Genomic DNA, 17,700 nt, shown 5'->3' with positions numbered 1-17,700 from the left:
TTACAAATTTTCCAATTTTGATGGTCTGGGCTACGACCGATAAACGTACGTAGTACGTACAAAAATGTAAGATACGTAAGTGCAAGTGGAAAACAAGCGACTATGTACATCAAAATGCCACGGAAGCAGTATATGCGACAATAAAGTATATACAAAAAAAAATGATTATATTTTCTAATAATATAAATATATATTATTCATTATATTTTAACTATACTTTACGATTAAATGTTATATTATCTAGGTTACTTCAGCAGTTCAGCCTATTATCTACATTACCCAATATACGAAAACCATTTTATATAAGCCCGGGCATTGTAGTAAACATCCAAATTGTATATTCTGTCCAACGCCCGTAACACATATATTACAATTATAATTTAAGTACTTTTATATGTAATGGTTAATGAACATTTAAAAACAACCAAGCTGTATAGTAAGACATGACAAATAACAATATACATTTAGGGTTACTAGTCATTGTTCTGATAAATAAAATCTTGTATCAAAATATTCTGCACTAAAAATATATAGTTAAAAAATAAAAGGTATAAATATTTTGTTAAAATGTTTATCAAAAACGATATATTACTTATACAATTTTAAATATTACCTAATTGGTTACTATTTTATTAATTAAACCAGATACTTTGTCACTAATTAAATGCTTCTAATCAATTATTGATGTGTATTATTTGTTTATCAAACAACGTTTATCAATATTGAAACATACTTTTAAACAGCAATTTATTACAAAAAAATGACATCTAAGTACAATTAAGGAAGGGGCTTAGTCTTCACTTAGTTTTATCCATAGCCTCCCAATTTCTTAATCATATTTTAATATTATTACTTATTATATTATATGATACATTATACATCATGTGGTTGGAAAATATGAATGACAATTTCATAATTTAAAGAATGTTGTTGAAAAACATATATAACCGAATTTGTACAAGATGTTATGAATTGCTATACCTAACAATAACAAAAAACCAATAAGTTCAGATACATACGAATACTCTTTTTATATTAATGAGAAACGAATTAGTTAAAAAATATCATGGCCTCATGGGACAGGAGAGGTTTAGTTCTTTATCTATTTTTAGTATAATAATACTGAGGTATTGTTGATAATTTCTCAAAACTGGATAGGCGTATTATATTAATATAAATAAATAATATTTAAAAATGTATATTATAAAATATATATTATTATATAATATTCAATTGTCAATCGGACAGTTATAATTTTTTTTTTTAATTACTATACATTTTTTAATATAGCTTTCAACATAGTAGATATAGTCACACACAATGTTATACCGTATGATAAATAATTGTTTTGTACTTATTTTTTACGGTTAAGTAAAATTGAATAATAAAACCACGCAGTAATTTCAATGGCATTGTTGTACAAATAACAATTAATTAATATGCATACTTTTAATGTAGAAACAAATTATACAATTATTAATCATTATTATATTCAATATTTCTATCATTTTTTACGAAATGACAAGCATAAGATACTACTATAGAATATTCATAGAATCAACTATGTCGAAACCCCTGATGTATGCTAGATCCATATTTTTCAATAGAGGGCCTATTATTAATGTTATTTTTCTTTTTAAAAATAGTTGCTAAACAGTAAATATATAGCAAAGGAAAAAAACATTTTGCCATTAAGAATCCAGTATTTCAATATTTTGGATAGGCCTACCCGTCTACCGCTTACTCAAAACTTTGCCCTGTACATACGCATAAACTAAATAATCTAAACTAAGATTTTACTAGTAATTAGTATTAAGTAGTATGCTGATGTGTTTCAAATGTGATAAAATATGATAAAATAAAAAACAATGTCCACTATGTTCAATATTCCTATTGCTATTTTCAAGGTCCATTCAAAAAGGTTCATATTATAATTTATAATACAATAATTCCGACTATAATACATTAATATTATAATATTACATCTCCAACTTTTAAGTATTATTAAAATAGTACATATTTTTAAATATCTAACAATTTTTTATAGAATGCTTCAGTTTTAAATGTAAACAGTTTTAAGAGGAATGTATTATATACAAGTAAAATTAAAACCAAAAAAAAATAATAAAGTAATTTTAATCATAAAATATTTGATTCTATTAAATTTACTCAGCTATTTACTAGACACCCTGTTAACTTCTTTTGAAACTTTCAAAGTTACATATATTACTTTACTATTTCCAAATATAATAATTGAAAAAACACATACTATAAGTAAGATAGACACTATGATAAATAGCTATTTTGCTCCAGTCAACAATTTCTAGCTTGAGTTAAAATATCATGTACAAATATTTAAATACTATACTTTAACTCAAAATTTAAAAACTACCATATATTATATATACATAGTATATATATATATATATTTAATGATAATAAATTAATTTATTTGTCCATTAAAATCTCTTACCTTCATTTGATACATCAATTCGTTTAAATTGTTTATCTACTTCCAATAAATATTTAAATTCATCATTGATAGGCTCATCAACACAATCTTCATCCTTGATATTAACACCTTCTAATGGACCAAACTGGGTATGTTTTTGAATTGTTTTCCTTGCAAATACTCCAAACTCTTTAACAAGCAATAATTATAATTCATAATTAATTTGGGTGCATGACAGGTCTTTTGTGGTTCAGAGCACTCACTATTATTTAAATTGTCTTGAGTTTTAATTTTCATAATTCTTAAATGTGTAGCAGGTAATGATGCTCTAGCTCTAGTTTGTACAGCTAGATCGATAATGCTATTAACTTTATGTATTGGACAGTTAGATTCATTTTGATATAGCTTATTACAATCTTCACACCCTGAATAAAATCATAAAAATTCATAATATAAAAACAATTAAAATTACAAGACATTTAATTTATCAATAACTAATAATTATAAGTCTATAGACTATAGTAATATATAATATATTAAATATATATTTTAAACTATATTTTTTGTAATATTAACTCAATAATAATTATTTTTATCAATATTTTATAAATATTATATACAAAACATTTTTTTTTATTGTTACAAATATATATATATATATATTTACATTATCCATATTCTAAAATTTCTGAGTTAAAATTTAAATTTGATTTTGTAAATTATGTATCAAACACATCTTATCAAAAACTATATATTTCATATTACATCCAAAATACATTTCTTTGAATGTGTTTTTATTAGTGATGAACAAAAACTAGTTTATTCATAAAGAACACCAATTAATTTAAAATGCTACAACATTTATTGTTCATTACATTTCATCTTTATTGTAATATCAGTATTAATATGATATTAAAATTCACATATGTATATATTTTACTTAACTTGTTAAAAACCAATAATGAGAGCTAAATGAAAACTGAATAATAGAACTTAATCATTTGCAACCTTATAAAACTTCAGGCATCCCAATTCCGGGACAGTTCCTAATTCATTAAGATTAATAGAGTATACTGTTTTGGAGAGAAAATATATAAATAGAAAGAGAGAAAACTTTCCACTAACCATATCCAACATATTTAACTTTTCTACTGGCCTTCAGAGAATTCATGAAGAACACTATGAAGGCATAAAGTTACCAAAAATACTGTCAAATGGATAAAGATATGGCATACAGTCGTAGAAGAATATTTATTATTACAGTAGAGTCTCGCTAATCAGGACAATTTATATTTTGTACTTTCTTTAAATTATTTAATTTTCTATAAATTTGTATTGATATATGTACATATGTAATACATATATCACAATAATAACAATAATTTTTAATGTAAAATTGTAAATCAATAAATTTTGAATTTCTACAAATACATAAGCTGTTTTTTGAAAAATATTTATTAGTAAGTTAAAAAAAACGTCATTCCGTTTAATCCGGAATCAGGAGGATAGAGTCCAGTCTCATCTAGTCTGGATTAGCGAGACTCTATTACAAATATGTTACCTATTAATATTTAAACATTTAATAAAATTGTTTATTGTACTTTCTAAATTATTTATTTTTAATTAGTCTATAACGCGTGTTTTTATATCTGCAATAATAATAGTAATATAATATCATCCTATTATGTTAATGCTTACAATATTCTATTGGAGCCGGTGGTTTTGGATTAATTCTACTGATAAAATTAATACTTATATCTTCATCAATACATTGTGGTTGTCTAACGAATTCTTCTGCTATCTTTTCAATTGTTTCTTTTGACATTCTTTGAAAACCTTTATGAAAAATCAATTATTTTTTTAAATTAAATACTTACTTGTTTATTTATTTAATATAAAAATAAAGTTGCTAAATCTTGTAAGTAAATCTATCTGAGTATCTTATTTATAAATACCTGAACTATGTTGATGATGATCAACATCAAGTGAAACACTTTCAGATCCTTCATCGATTCTATCTTTTAACTGACTACTATTGAGTGGAATTTGTGATTCATCAACAACTGCTATATCACAAGTGTCTATATCATCCACTAACTCTTCATGATTGACTAATAACTCTACATTATGATGTGATTTTGGAGATGATAATAAACTTAAATCATCTATAGACACTATTTTCTGGGCAATATGATTATCTTGAACAGATCTAGACTGTGGTACCGTATAAAATTCATTTTCATTACTATTTAACACGTTATTTTCTTTCAAGGTTACTTCAATATAGCTACCACCGTTTTCTGAAAAAAGAAAACGGTTGTTCCCGGTTTCTAAAATCATATCTTGGTTACTTCCCAGATTATTAACAAAATTATTAGTTTGTTTGGGAATAAATGATAATTGATCAATCTGTACTAAAGAATTGTCGTGTGATAGATTATCCATGACTGAATGTCTATTAGACACTTGAGACATATTATTTGATTTAATGTGATATAAATCATTTTGAAAATACTGTTCTGGCATTGATACCATAGTCCCTACTTCTGTCATGCTGTTGTATTCTGGTAGCATTACAGTTTGTGAGTGTTTGGTCATTCCAAAATCAGTAGCTTGGTTGCCTTAAAAATACAAAAATGAATTATATAATCAATTTTAATTTATAATATATGTATACATATATATTTAATTACCAAGAACTGTCATGGAATGCATATCATTGTTGGTTAATACATCAAATGGACGACCGTTGGTATCCGTTAATACAATATTATCATCTGTAAATGTATCTTTAATGAAGTCGATATTTTTAAACTTCATACCACCAATCTAAAACAAAAACATATGTTATAATATACAGTAGTTTCTCAAAAAAAAAAAAAATATGGTCTAAAAATCATTAAATAGTATAATTAAAATTATTTTTTTATTTTTTTAAATAGAAAAGTTATGTTACCAGAAAATGACCAGAGTTGTGTTTCATTCCAGAAGGGCCTGGTCTATTGATATCATCATCTTGGTCAAAATCGTCAGGACACCAATCAGTACTTGAACCTTGTTTTAAATCCATTGTTTAACAGTACTAAAAAAATACACATTTTATTTATTTTTAATTAAAACAATCATTTTAAATCATATATTATTTTTAAATATTAAACTCAAAATGGGTTTTAATAATTTTTAAATTTATAAGCAGAATGTGGTATTAAAGGTAATAAGACGTATTAACAATTATTTTGGTGAATTTCAGACATTATAACATTATTGCTTGTAAGTAATTTAAAACTTAATTAAATAAGCAAAATCAATTTTGTATGAAACACATTAATATCAATATTGTAGGTAGCTACATGAAAACATAATAATATATTAGCCATTATAGAATTATCAAATTAGACCAATTTAGGAAGAGATGCAAAAAAAAAATTGGTTCAATGAGAAAGTAAAAATAATATTATATACCTAAGAGTTATCAGTGGCAAGTATATTTTAAATTGTACGCATGTCATAGCTTTCTAAACTTCAGGTGTATAATTTTAAATCAACTATTACATTAATAAACAGTTTATAACTGATGTTAAACATTATAAATAATTAATAAGAATACTTACTTAATTGTATTTTATCTGTAAGGTTACACCAATTTTAATTCCATTTAAAACAAATTATAATACAATACTGTTAATATTTTAATCGTATATTTTATTTACACATTTTCGGACAGTTACAAGTAAAACAGTTGAACACTTTAGTGATCTAATAGAAATCAAACACAAAAGCAGATGATTTACGAACATCATTTTAACGACCGAATTTTAGTACTATCGTTTTGGGTTTTATTGATGAAAAAAAAATATGATAAGACTATTCGGCTGATAACGTTTTATTTGCCAGCTGTGCAATCAGCCGCATCTCAAATTTTATTTTTTCCATTGGGTAATTCAATTTTTAAAAGTTTAGACTGCACTTTACACAAAAATTTCTTTTTTGAATTCAACTTAGTTGTATATACAAAAATAATTGGTGGGATACTGAGTACCGGTCTGTTGGTATTGAATGGGTCACTATAATGAACATAAATTTGTGATCTGAAATCACAAGCGCGTCTTGCATTTGTAATAATTAAGTTTTATAACTCGAATTATATCGATACATTTTATTATTTATAGTGCTTATACAAAACACCTCGCGACTATGTTAAGACGTATAATATCATATATTGTACGACGTACACGTTATTTGCTTATCGCAAAATTGAAAATATAATATAAATATAAAACAACATAATATACTTATATAGTTATTAATTATATACTATCTTCTTCTTGAACTGTAACTTTTTATGATAATCGTATAGCTTTAATAGACAACTATTATCCACCTGATGATCTATTTCAAATTTTCTCCATTCTCTTTCTTTCTATGAAGTATTCAATAACTTTTAAAAAGAAGAGTATAACTCCATCTTATTTATTTTAGCCGTAAATAGTAATAAATAAAAGCTGTATACTCATACAATGAAATAACTTCTTTGAATGAGACAGACGCGTAGCTAGGAATTTCAAAGGGGCGGTGTTATTCAAAATTATTTGACAAAATTATACGTATAAAACTAATAACGTTACCTATACTTTATTGTACAAACACATTACAAGTGAATAGATAATGGTTTATGGGAAAAAAATTAAATATTACTATTATTATTAATAAAAAAAAAAAATGTAAATCTATAAGTATACCACGGCTGAAGGGGTGTTACTACACACCTGTAACAACCCCCTTGGCTACGCGCCTGCAGAATGAGACAATATGATATACCCACAACTATGGAATAATTATGGTCGTTTTCTGTTATATCTCTCTATAGATACTTTCCTTCCTAAAAAAACATTAAAATAACTCTAATCACTATACCTAATATAGTTTTCAAGAAAATTAAAATTTATAGTTAATCAAAAAAATAAAATATTTCATGTGTTATTTTTAAAAAAGAAGTTATTTAGAAATTAATTGAACACAATTTTCAATACGAAAACTGAATGTAAACGTATAAGCAAAAAATATCTACAAAACATTCAATTCTGAATTATCCCTGAAGACTACGCTTAATAAATTCTGGTCTTTTATAACAAATATTTAAATTTAATACTGGTTTTCTCAACTTGTTAACACTTGATCATAGAGATCACATAAGTAATTTTATTTAATCGTCATTTCGCATCCACACATAGAAATATTCCAATTTCTGTATATTGCTAATCATCGTCTTTTGATTCTATAAATACAATGTACAATTAATAAACAATTCATATTGATCTAATTAATCTAATATATGTGCCTATTTAATGAATTTAATAATTTAAATTTAAATATTGAGCCCGAGAGTATATCACCAATATTTTTACGTATACATGAAAGATTTTTTTTCCTATTAAATACTCTTCTTTTTAATGCTTCTTTAAAAAATAGTTCTTTTCCGTTATTAAAAAACGCCCTATTATTTAATTTAATTATAATTTATCTGTGCTATGTTTTATTTTATTTCATTCAAACTAAAGATATAGTGTTATATAAAAGTACACGACACACAACTTCCATCAACAAAAATATATACTTGATGTGTAAAAGTCGACAAGTACAATACATTGAACTAAATATAATAGTATTTACTAAAACTTAAGAGTTCATGATTATAGAATATTATAATCCAAAGGACAAACATGTTTGTTTTTTTGTCATAGCTGGATACTGGTTAGTTAAAAATTGGTACCTATAACAAATTTTTAGCAAAGCTTAGTAGTAATTATAGAAGGTAGAAGGTATGACATAGATAGTAGATACCTATAACAGGCTATAATTTATGCTTTTATTACGTTAATTTTATGTATGTAAGTATAATTTAATGACGTTAAATAATTTATTTGTAACTAAATCTAATATTAAAATTACATTATACATATTTCCAGAACTTATTGCCCATTTTTCATCATTCGAATATCGTAACTTTCTAAACCAAGAACTGGCGTCTGACAACGACCACTCTCAATTCCCAAACCACCTTCCATTTTTAAATTATTTTCCATCTCACACGACCAAAAACTACAGCTCATTAGGTATAAGGTTGACACGGAAATCTTATACATTTTTCGTAATAATATCATTCACAAATTTACAACAAAATCAAATATGATAGCGTTATCTAGTGTCAAGAATATATTCTAAAACATTTAAAATTACAACGACAGAGAGCACTGCCGCTATCATGAAGATAGGTGAGTGAGTGACTATTATTTATTATTTTATTAATATTGTATTTAGTCGTATAAAATATAAATATATAATATTGTATAATGGAACTAAGTAAATAGGTAGCCCATCTAAAATAACAAATAATTAACGACTAAAATCCTCTGTTTTTTCGAAGACAGACGACTAAGATCACAACGTTTTTAACTGTTTAAACTTATCGATTTCAAAAAAAAAAAAATTTTTGTAAAATTCGGCTGAAATTAATTTTCTTTGCTTACCTAATATGATTTTCGGAAAGTAAAAATAAAACCAGCAGTCAGCCAATTACCTGTTGAAACATCAAACATAGTATTAAATACCTACAATTACGGTGAGGTAAGTAAATACCATTTTAGCAGTCGTAGAACCGGACCAGTGTACCTACCGCAATTGTACAGCGTGAACGTACTTAAACTTACGTACCAGCGTCGGGTTACCCTACAGGCAAAGTGAAAAGGTGATTGGAGTGGCAAATTTTCCGCACTTAAAAAATAAAATAAATTATAATATAATATTATACTTTGAGACGGCGTCAAATGTCCTGCTTGTAGGCGGAAAATTGCTTAATCCGCCACTGACGCGTACCTATCTAATTTTCGTTCCATTCGTTGTTAATCTTTATGACTATAATAATTACAGTAAATCAGTAAAGTTTAAAGTTAATCGTATTCCTGACTTACGTGTAGTACAGAAACAAAGCGTTCTTTTATTAATAACAAATGGATTGTTCCCTATCTCGGAATTAGGTTAGGGATTTTCTTCGCGGGAAACCTAGTAATGTGATGGTACGTTGTTTTAAAATGTTTTCTATAAAGGTATACCAATCTAATAAAGTAATAATTGCACACAACAAACGGTATCGAAATCCCACCGATAACGCACGTAAAACTGACCTTTGCTATTATACACCTATGTATAGGTGAAATAATCGTGAAAATAAGAAAACATCATAAATTAAAATAATTATAAACTTACCAACATAACTACTCAAACTACCTATAAACAAGACCAAAATTATTTTGGTAAAAATGCTTGAGAATATAATACAAGGTTCCTAATAAGTTTTGACTATTTTACAATTTAAAAATATTATCAATTTATAGTCACAGTATATTTTTATAAGCATTTAGATAAACTTAGAATTTTCAAAATTCGTCAAAATCTCGAAAATCACAAATTATTTTGTAATTAAAAATTTAGATATAACTCATGATATCTAAGTACCTATAACTTTAATACGTTTGTTGGTTAAAAAAATATTAATTTTTAGTATTTATGCCATGACATGATAATAATATAATATAATTGTAGTCACAACTAAATAATATTCATCGTAGGTTTATTATGTTTTATTTAAAGTTGTGAATATATAAAATAACTAGATCACATTAGTAAGTAGCTTCTATTCCTAATTAAATTAATTAACATCGTCGATGTGTAAAAATTAAAAACATCAATCCATACTTATTACGAGTGGTTGCAGGTAGCATTTTTTTTCTGAAAACCAATTCGTTCGGTAGTTTTCAATTTATTGGTTTCATTTATAGGTACTATATTATAGGACGTATAGGCAGGGCGTAGACAGGATTTTAAAATGGGGAGGACAAACAAAAAATACTAAAAAAACATAATCAAAAATTAACAATTCATTTTTATATTAAGTTGATACAGCCGATAGAGATTTTACTTTAATTTTTAAGCAATCAGTATACTTGTATTTTGTATTGTATGATTTGGTAGGTAAATAGGTAATTAATCAGTAATAATATTAATAATATTATTTAGATTACCTTAGTGAAAATTGTTGTACAATTTTATTTAATTATATAATATATAAGTGACTTTCCCTTTACTAATTACTTTAAAATAGGTAATCTTTTGTACATCGAAAAACATTGTAGGTAAATAAAATTAACTACATTCTACATGTGATATTATTAACGATAAAATATTTATTGGGACATTCTCAAATGTAAACGTAATGTACGAATGTATAATTACATAATTTAAATGTATAATATCTAATACATCTAATACCACACCCATATTGTAACGATTAGCCACAAACGACTTTTAAAAATGCAATATTTTACTTTTTCTCCTTAGAGCTTCATAATGTGCATTTTATAAATACTTTAATACTCGTATAAATTTAATGATATTTAATATTTATCTAATAAATTTAACTTTAACCTTTATTTATATGAATACATTTATAACAAATAGTATATATCATTATTTTTTCTGTTTATAAAATATGTATTCACGTAATGATACATTGATGTTCTATGTTTATTGTTAATATCATATTTCACAGTACCTTCCACTTCAATTATATTATATTCACAATTTCGTATTACACCTACACTAGTACTACGTGATTATTCATAAATATAGTAATATTTTTACATTGATTGATTAAAATTGAAACATAAATTCCATTAATATAATATATATATATATGTATAGGTGCTATATTACTACATTAAGTACCTACCAATAAATACAGAGTATTAGTACTACAAATCGTATATGTAATTTGTTTTACAATTTAAGAAAATTAGGTACCTCATTTTAATAATTGTATAACATTTAAGTTAAGTAGTAATTTAAATCATACAGTAGATAACTTTCTTAAATTATTATTGTATTTAAAAAATATTTTTATCATTTATATCCATGTTTTTTTTATTTATATATTATTTGTGCGAAAACAGGTTATGTGAAGTTGACCTTCACAATAATTGCCTAAGGTTCCAATCAACAATATTACTTTATTTTAGGTATTTACTTACAGAATTTTAAACATAATCCTCTAAATAATATGATTTATTATTGACGTTATTGAGCAATAAATATAATTATATAGATACATGTATATACAATATATATATAGTTTATACATAATTTCAAATTTTAATATACACATTTATACAAGGTGATTTACTAATCATCTTCACATGTTCTGTTATGGGATAATGAAATGTTTATTTGCCAACAATAGAACGTATCTACTTTTAGTTTTTAGAGAATTACCTTGTACAGTTGTACGACAATTTGATCCATATTGTGTATATAAAACAAATAATTTAGTATATTATTAGTTATTACCCCCAGAATTTGCATACTTACTTAATTAATTACTGTTTAGTTGATCAAGTTTGTTATTTTTTAAAATCAAAATGTTTGACAAAATATTTCAAAATAGTTAAGTATTATGAATTACCTACGTCTTACTTAATAAATATGTATAATAAGATTAAATATACATATTAAAAATAGTCATTGTTATCAATATTATCATTAAATATAATAATTAAACAATATTTATATTTTAACGTTTTTATATATTATTTCACAATTTCATATATAATACACATTTTGAGCAATACGAGTACATTAAACTTAACAATTAAAATATAGTATAGGAACAAATACAAAAATATAACTAAAATGTGTTTCTCAGTACAAAAAATACCTACCAAAGGTTTTTACAAACAATTTAGTTATAGAAAAATTATTTTGTATTGGATACAATATTTGTAATATAATTTTTGCTATACATTTAACAGTGTCTACCCATAGGTACAACAAATACAAATTATAAACATATGTAAAAATACTTAATAATAATTAAGATATAATATTATGTATAGTATTTAAGTTTTGTATGAGACTTGTATTTTATACGTACCTATACAAAATTATTAATTCGTAGGTCATAAAACGATGAATATATTTATCAGTATAATAACAGTGTATAATCAGTTATAAAAAATATGTTTGTATTTTTTATTTAATTTCTCCGTAAATTGATGATTTATCTAATGTTATTATTTATTATTCTGTATATAATTATATAAATGCATATTAATAATATTATATTTTATTTGCATTAATCAACAAATGTTTAATGACCTTTTGATTTTCTTCTACAACTGCTCTTAAATCTCTTACTTCTTTTAATATTTCTTGTATTTTAAAAATGTCATTGTTATCACAGTTATCTTGTTTTTTTCGTTTAATTAAAATTCGAATAGCGTCTATAATATCTCTAGGCAACGTTTGTTGTTGACTCAATGGCTTAACTGTCATATGAGCTCGATGTTTAGAAGGATAGACCAGAGCTCTACGTTTGACGCTTTTTGGCCAAAAGCTTCTCAACATAAATAGTTCAATATAGTATATAAGTTTAATCTGACATCTAACTTTAGACAAACCAGCAGTCTTTTTTAAGCCTTGTATATCATGTACAGCGATTCCTACAAGTAGATTCATAAGAATAATTGATACAAATATTAAAAGGGCTACATATACAATATATGCACTAAATTTAGATATAATTGGCGATTCGTCGTGTACTTCTAACATTGATATATCCAATTCTCCCGCCATCATTACTAATACTTTTACAAAACCTATAATAGGATTATTGAACCATTTAGAAGAAGGGAACACGACGCAAAGACTAACAGAGAAACCTATTAATAAACATATATATGCCATGAGGAGTTTTGCAAATTCTTTTTGAACTTTAGTGTACATGGCGACATATGTATCAAACCAAGGCAATTGGCCTATTTTTACCATAAAATTGGTCCAAGCGCAGAGTACGCAAAAAGCACCAATATAATTTTGCCAATAAGAGGTATATCCACTAATATGAAATGATATTAGTGGCACACTTATTAATACTAACCATTCGCTTAAATTACTTAAACTAAGGACATATTGATGAACATACATATATCCAGCCATTTCTGAAATTTTCAAGAATCCTTCTATGACGCTGATCAAATACAATGCATAAATAATTACATCCATTATTTGATAATTTTTTATTAAAAATGCACTGAGAGTAGAGTTGTTCTGGAAACATGACGAATTACTCTGATTGGATAAATGGATTGCATTGTAGCAATCATGACTAAGTACAGTCGTTACATAAAGCGTATATAGAAGAATGAAAAATCCCAAACTTGCCAGTCGCATTAAATAATATTTTCGTATTTTTTTCCATTTCAAAAATAAAAAAGCTTGGCACAGTGGATGCTGTAATAGTTCATATTGGCCTTCTTCTTGAAAACATTTTAGTAAATCAATTTCACCAAAAGTATTAGAATTTAACAAATACTTGAATCGAAGTTGTATCTCCGGACCACGCTTAAACCCATCCGCCCAGTTGGATGTAACGGCACTGTCCAATTGTTTGGCTACAGCTGGCACGCACGAAGGCACTTTTCTTACAATCATGTTAAGTGCCGATATACCACCGAACGTTTGAATACCTACGTTGCCACCCTTGGCTAACAATGATTCTACGCATTCCGGCACTTCGTTGATCGCCGCTATATGTAGAGGTGTAAACCCAAAGTGATCTTGTACGTTGATTTTTGCATGGTAACTTAGCAATGTGTCTACAGCAAGACAAACATTCAACGTCTTAACAGATATAGCTGAGTGCAGAGGTGTTCGGTCATCTATATCTGTGGCATTGACGTCAGCCCCTGCTTTTATCAGAAAATCAATGCAATCCACACTTTGAGCTTTTGCGGCCATATGTATAGGTACTTGAAATTTCATATTTTTAGCATGTATATTAGCCTGGTGTTCTATTAACAATTTCACGCATTCTACGTGTGCAGATTCGCAAGCCATATGCAAAGCCGTACATTCATGATAGTCTTTTTGATTAATTAACGTTTTATCCGAGCTTAACAGCATGTACATACAGTCTGAAAAACCTTGGTCAGCACAAATATGTATAGGTGCTAAACCCATAGAGTCCAACATATTTACATCTACACTGTATTTAAATAATAAAAGTTTAATGCACCCAACAGCTCTGGATTTTACAGCGCTATGGAGAACAGTGGATTCAAGTCTACAGCCGTGTTCGATAAGTGTATTGAACGCATCAACGGAATCTGTGAAGGTGGCAAAGTGTAGTGCTGTCATATCGTCAACACGGCAATTCGGTTCACAACCATTATTCAACAACCATTTCAAACAATAAACACAGCCGTTCAATGCACTTATGTGTACAGCACCATAGCCTCTAAAAGGTAATATATAATTAACATTTGCGCCAGCTTTAACTAAGACTTCCATGACATCACATTTATCGACAAAACATGCCCACAGAACTATTAAATTTTTCAGCTGCTGTGGACACCGTTTTAATGTATCTAAATTTGCCATACCAGATTCAATATCATGAAGTAATTGAAAACCATTAGTGTATCCTTTTGCTGAATCCAACAAGCATTGTTTCACCATTTCCTTGTAATTATTAACGCTTAATTGATTGCTACTTTTGGACCCGTCAATAGTTGTTTCGGTGATACTGCGTTCATCAGTTTCAACTAGATCTGTATCTGGTAGTTCAAAAGATATCGGCCTATCTCGATTCCGGTGTATTGCCTTTTCGTGGAAACTGAAATATCTTTTTCGCTTGTTCGTTAAGTCCATTCCCATTTCCAAATATTCGCGCGTACATTCGTCTAAACTCAAATGACGGGACAATTTTCTTGAACTCATGTTTTCCAATTTTGCTCGCACAATTAATAAAATAATACATCGATGAATATTACGTTTTAACCGAACCACACTAACTGAAATGCACACACTTGGCAGTTCGCATCTTCGTTGTCAATGACCAGTTTTTCTCCCGCTACCTTTCTACAGTAACTGGTGGGAGACGCGGATATACGGTAAATAGTGAAACAGTATTCCAGTCAGTTGGTGACTCATCTTAATTGAACTAGTATTCAGAATTCCCATCGTATCATTGTGTATAATGAATAATAAATAATACATATATATTAATAATAATTTTAAGTTAACCATTATTATAATCAAAACTAAATAGGTACAATTTTTAATGACGTTGTAATTAACTATTAATGAATAATAACTATGATAACATTTTTACTTGAAGTAGGTAGGTAGTATACATATTAATTTTGGTCGGGTGCCTACTGAAAATTCAGCCTTCAAAAATATTGAATAATTGCGAATAACAAAAAACAATCGTGCGGTTTTATTTTAAAATAAGATACGAGTTATTGAACCATATAGCTATATTTATACACATAGCCACATAGGTACTATCAAATCCAAATGTATATACTACTATAATATATAGTTTTATACTTTATAGGTATTGAATGTATTGAATATACATATGTAATATAAAAAAAAATTATATAAAAACAATATTTTTATGTTAGACCACTAGGGTAGGTACTGTACAATTTACCTACTGATTTTAGTCTAGAATTACCTAACTCTATTGTCTAATGAACACTTCGATTTTCAATGAAAATGATAATATGTAGTATAATAGTTTTAACTAAATACTTTTACCTAGCTAGTATTTAAACAAATCAGTTAAACAACATTTTATTTTGAAAAACTAGATTTAAATATTTTTTAACAAAAATGTATATCTATACAACCTTTGAAAATTGGTATGTAAAAAAATTAATAATATTTATATGTAGCCATGTAGATATATCAATATAAAAATATTCAAGAACCTATATTAAGTATTAACAATATTTAAGATTACAATAATAATATATTTAATTAAAGATACAAAATCTATATACATTTATTAAAGGGTACCAATTCATAATTTTTATATTTATTATTAGGCATTTACAGACTTTTTCAGGTTGCCGATTTATTAATTTGTAAGATGTTAATATTGATAATAACTAGCCAAATGAGTAGATCGTTTCTCAAATTATCATAAAAGTATCGGTTACTTAGTTTGTTCTAAATTCGTATTAACTATCTGACCATCATTAAAATACATAGGTGTCTCTAAAATTTTCTTTAGTGTATTGAAATATTTTTATTTTACTTGAGACAAGGAGCATGAGAAAATACAAGTTATATAATACTATAGGTACAACTTATTAATGAAATTATAAATTTACTAACAATCTAAAATTACTAATATTTACAGTATTTTAGTTGTTTTTTATTTTTCGAAGTTTATGAACAATAGATTTACAGTTTTAATGTCAAATGGATAACGAGCATGACGTCGCCACCGGAGAGTTTAATAGGCTTCCTATAATTTTTTAATAGTGTTTATACTTGTCGTATACGGCCCGCTTCAAAATAATGAATAAAATACGAAAATAACTATTATTTAAAAATTAGTTAATTCTTGATAGATTAACTTTAATTAAGCAACAATTATAGATTACGGTCCCGTATTGAAATAAATGAGTCAACTCATTTTTGGTTTAAAAACATCTTTTTGAATTTTCAACAGTTAAATTTACTGAAGTTATTTTGACACATCACTTTAACCATTTTTAATGTTTAAAATATATTCACGATTTTTTCAATAACTTACTTGTCGGATGTTGTCAATATTTCTGTTGAACTTAATATTGAATTAATAGATTATATTATATTATATTACCTACATTGTATATTATTATATTATCATATCATAGTATGTAGATATCACCAGAAATTCTTAAAATGGTTCAAAATAAAGTTATGTGCTTAGAACTTGTTTAATTTTGTTTATTTGTAGTTGAGCGACTAAGTAACAATCAAAATTTGATCATTTTTTTTTTAAGTATTATTAATTATTATTATTAAAAGCTGAAAACAACTATACAAATGAATACCTACTCAGTTTTATAAAAATAAATAATAGTTAAAGAATATTTTTTGTTAATAAGTAGGTAGTTATATTTTACCTTCTCATCAAACATTTTTAAATATTCTATATTCTGACGTTTATTTCTTTCAGGAATTTTTCATTAATAAATCTTCTAACCGGAATTCTATTCAAATTAAATTATTCTTAAAATATATTTACTTAACTTTGTTAGTATAAACGCATATGAAATATTTTAATACTACACTCATCATAATTTATTATTTAATGAATATTACATGAAATTAAAAACATATTAATATAATATTAT

The 17,700-nt window shown here is 26.0% G+C and overlaps 2 protein-coding genes across 2 annotated transcripts in view; both read right to left on the bottom strand.

Moving 5' to 3' along the window:
- LOC113560919 (PR domain zinc finger protein 10-like) overlaps window positions 1-6,265 on the bottom strand; it is a 51,729-nt gene extending 45,464 nt beyond the window's left edge. Inside the window, exons 1-7 of the mRNA XM_026967044.1 lie at window positions 6,064-6,265; window positions 5,409-5,534; window positions 5,146-5,281; window positions 4,408-5,073; window positions 4,151-4,288; window positions 2,716-2,877; window positions 2,474-2,641 (exon numbers count right to left, since the gene is read on the bottom strand). Of these exons, the coding sequence (XP_026822845.1) occupies window positions 2,474-2,641; window positions 2,716-2,877; window positions 4,151-4,288; window positions 4,408-5,073; window positions 5,146-5,281; window positions 5,409-5,522 (1,384 nt within the window). The 5' untranslated portion in view covers window positions 5,523-5,534; window positions 6,064-6,265. The remainder of the gene's footprint in view (window positions 1-2,473; window positions 2,642-2,715; window positions 2,878-4,150; window positions 4,289-4,407; window positions 5,074-5,145; window positions 5,282-5,408; window positions 5,535-6,063) is intronic.
- Window positions 6,266-12,467: 6,202 nt separating this feature from the next.
- Window positions 12,468-15,338, bottom strand: LOC113550618 (transient receptor potential channel pyrexia-like). The gene has a single exon (XM_026952567.1). It carries the CDS (start codon window positions 15,278-15,280, stop codon window positions 12,620-12,622), a length of 2,661 nt encoding a protein of 886 aa, XP_026808368.1. The 5' UTR covers window positions 15,281-15,338; the 3' UTR covers window positions 12,468-12,619.
- Window positions 15,339-17,700: the final 2,362 nt, after the last annotated feature.

Source organism: Rhopalosiphum maidis, chromosome 1 (assembly GCF_003676215.2).
Source record: "Rhopalosiphum maidis isolate BTI-1 chromosome 1, ASM367621v3, whole genome shotgun sequence".
Lineage (NCBI taxonomy): Eukaryota > Metazoa > Arthropoda > Insecta > Hemiptera > Aphididae > Rhopalosiphum > Rhopalosiphum maidis.
Note: the sequence above shows the minus strand (reverse complement) of the source record. Positions and strands in the feature narration are given on the sequence as shown.

What these genes read in the sequence shown, in the direction of transcription:
- LOC113550618 (XM_026952567.1), bottom strand. Translation starts at nt 15,280, where the DNA reads ATGAGTTCAAGAAAATTGTCCCGTCATTTGAGTTTAGACGAATGTACG.